Source organism: Loxodonta africana, chromosome 15 (assembly GCF_030014295.1).
Source record: "Loxodonta africana isolate mLoxAfr1 chromosome 15, mLoxAfr1.hap2, whole genome shotgun sequence".
Classification (NCBI taxonomy): domain Eukaryota; kingdom Metazoa; phylum Chordata; class Mammalia; order Proboscidea; family Elephantidae; genus Loxodonta; species Loxodonta africana.
Window position 1 is genome coordinate 72,366,995 of NC_087356.1, and position 2,432 is coordinate 72,369,426.

At 43.9% G+C, this 2,432-nt stretch overlaps 1 protein-coding gene across 1 annotated transcript; it reads left to right on the forward strand.

The window, feature by feature from the left end:
• The first annotated feature begins 804 nt into the window (after positions 1-804).
• Positions 805-2,154, forward strand: LOC100665543 (olfactory receptor 10S1-like). The gene has a single exon (XM_003418277.3). The coding sequence runs from the start codon at positions 1,013-1,015 to the stop codon at positions 1,979-1,981; it is 969 nt and encodes a 322-aa protein (XP_003418325.1). The 5' UTR covers positions 805-1,012; the 3' UTR covers positions 1,982-2,154.
• Positions 2,155-2,432: the final 278 nt, after the last annotated feature.

Genomic DNA, 2,432 nt, shown 5'->3' on the forward strand with positions numbered 1-2,432 from the left:
TGGTGGGGTTAAGAAACATTTGCGATAATTGAACAGATACCAGAAAAGGCAGTTTAAAGAACATTTGTACATACTTCAACGTCTAATTAGATGTAGTAGGTAACATGAGAAAAAAATCAAAGAGAGTTCTTCCATTTCAATTCTGGCCCAATGGAAAGGCTCAACCAAAAGCAGAAGTGGACACTTCCTAAAAGGTTAAGGAAACAAAGTTTTACAGGACAAGCATGAAATATACTGCACAATTTATCCTGATAATTATTCAGTCAACTCCCCAAGGCCTCCTTGTCATACACTGGAGGGTTGTTGGTAGTTGAAATTCCAAAGAACTCCCAATGCTAGAGGGAAGTGTGGGGCTGCCCTGTTCTTGGCTGATGTAATAGGGCTAAAAACTCTAGGCAAGGTCCCCAGAAGATAAAAACCTGCCTACCCACATCTATAGCATGGCAGAACCAATTAGGAGGACGAGGACATCACAATTCTGGACCATATAAAAATATGTATATACCCAATGGGAGCGTGATTTGCATGCTTATATTGGTATTATTTAGGAGGTACATTTCTCCAAATAATCCTGACAGACCTTTACGTACTTCATAAATATTGCAGATCTCATATTGAAAAGCTTCATTATGAAGGAATGAGACTTTTAATATGAAATAGGTAGCAAGAAAATGCTAAAAAAAAAGGACAGAACAGGGAAATAACACTGTGTATCTCCTGCTGAGTGAGCAAGACCAAGATGGCTTAGCCCAATGGATAAAAATATTTCACGACAGGTAAAAGCCTGGGAAACCTGATGGTGCAGTGGTTAAGAGCTCCGGCTGTTAACCAAAAGGTCAGCAGTTTGAATCCATCAGGCGCTCCTTGGAAGCACTATGGAGCAGTTCTACTCTGTCCTATAGGGTCACTATCAGTCAGAATCGACTCGATGCCAAAGGGTAAATGCCTATTTATTACATCCGTTGATATCTGTTTTGCTGTAAGGAGATAAATAACCACTCTGTTTGAGAAAATGGCTGTGAAGACAGAATACCCCAACCAGACTATGGTGAGCTACTTCTGTCTGGGGGGCCTGATGTACACAGCTGAACATCCTACCCTCTTCTTCCTCCTCTTGCTCCTTATCTACAGCATCACCATGACTGGGAATCTCCTCATTCTCTTAACTGTGGGCTCTGATCCTCATCTCCGCTCCCCCATGTACCACTTCCTTGGGCACCTTTCCTTCCTGGATACATGTTTGTGTACAGTGACAGTGCCCAGGGTAATGGCAGGTCTCCTGACTCTGGATGGAAGGGTGATTTCCTTTGAGGGCTGTGCTGTTCAACTTTACTGCTTCCACTTCCTGGCCAGTACTGAGTGCTTCCTTTACACTGTCATGGCCTATGACCGTTACCTGGCTATCTGTCAACCCCTGCAATACCCAGTGACCATGAATAGGCAAATGTGTGCCAGGCTGGCTGGGATCACCTGGGCCATAGGTGCTGTTCACTCTGCAATCCATACCTCCCTCACCTTCCGCCTGCTCTACTGTGGACCTCACCACATTGCCCACTTCTTCTGTGACATTCCCCCTGTGCTGAAGCTAGCCTGTGCAGACACCACCATCAATGAGATTGTCATCCTTGCCAACATTGGCATTGTGGCTGCAGGCTGTCTGGTCCTAATCGTCATATCCTACGTCTTTATTGTGGCCGCTGTGCTGGAGATCCGCACAGCTAAGGGGCGGCAGCGTGCTTTCTCCACGTGCACTGCACACCTCACAGTGGTGCTCTTGTACTACATGCCACCTGTGTGTATCTACCTGCAGCCTCGCTCCAGTGGGGCAGGAGCTGGGGCCCCTGCTGTCTTCTACACAATGGTCACTCCAATGCTCAACCCTTTCATTTACACTCTGCGGAACAAGGAGGTGAAGCGCGCTCTGAGAAGGCTTCTGTGCCAAGGCTTCCTGGAGTCTCCACCCAGCAGCCCAGCCCCCTAGCCTCACTGTGACTATCTTATTTGCCTGCTGGGAAAGCAACTGTTCACTTATCAAAATAAAGAGGGAATATCAGTCAAGTGGAAATCAGAACAATCGAGTTTCAGCTCAACTATTGTTTTATTCCTTTGGTAAAGTGAGGCCTCAATCACAAACTTTAGAAAATAATAGGACTGGATCAGGGGATGTCTAGGATACCTCCTAGGTCTCAGTGGTATGGCTCAGGGGTATTTAAAATGCTACTCATATTGTCATTTATTTAGTAAATTATTTCTTTCTACTTTTATAAAATAACTTTATTAAGTGCATAAACATATAAAGGAATACTGATAACATAAGTTTAAGGTATAAACAATAAAATAAACCTCTGTATAATCATCACCCATCTTAAAAACGAAAACACATTTTTAGCATGATAAAATACAAGTTCATGGAAAAAAGTAACTTTCATTAG

Bases quoted from the DNA above. Each gene is read 5' to 3' on its own strand.
- LOC100665543 (XM_003418277.3), top strand. From the start codon at position 1,013: ATGGCTGTGAAGACAGAATACCCCAACCAGACTATGGTGAGCTACTTC.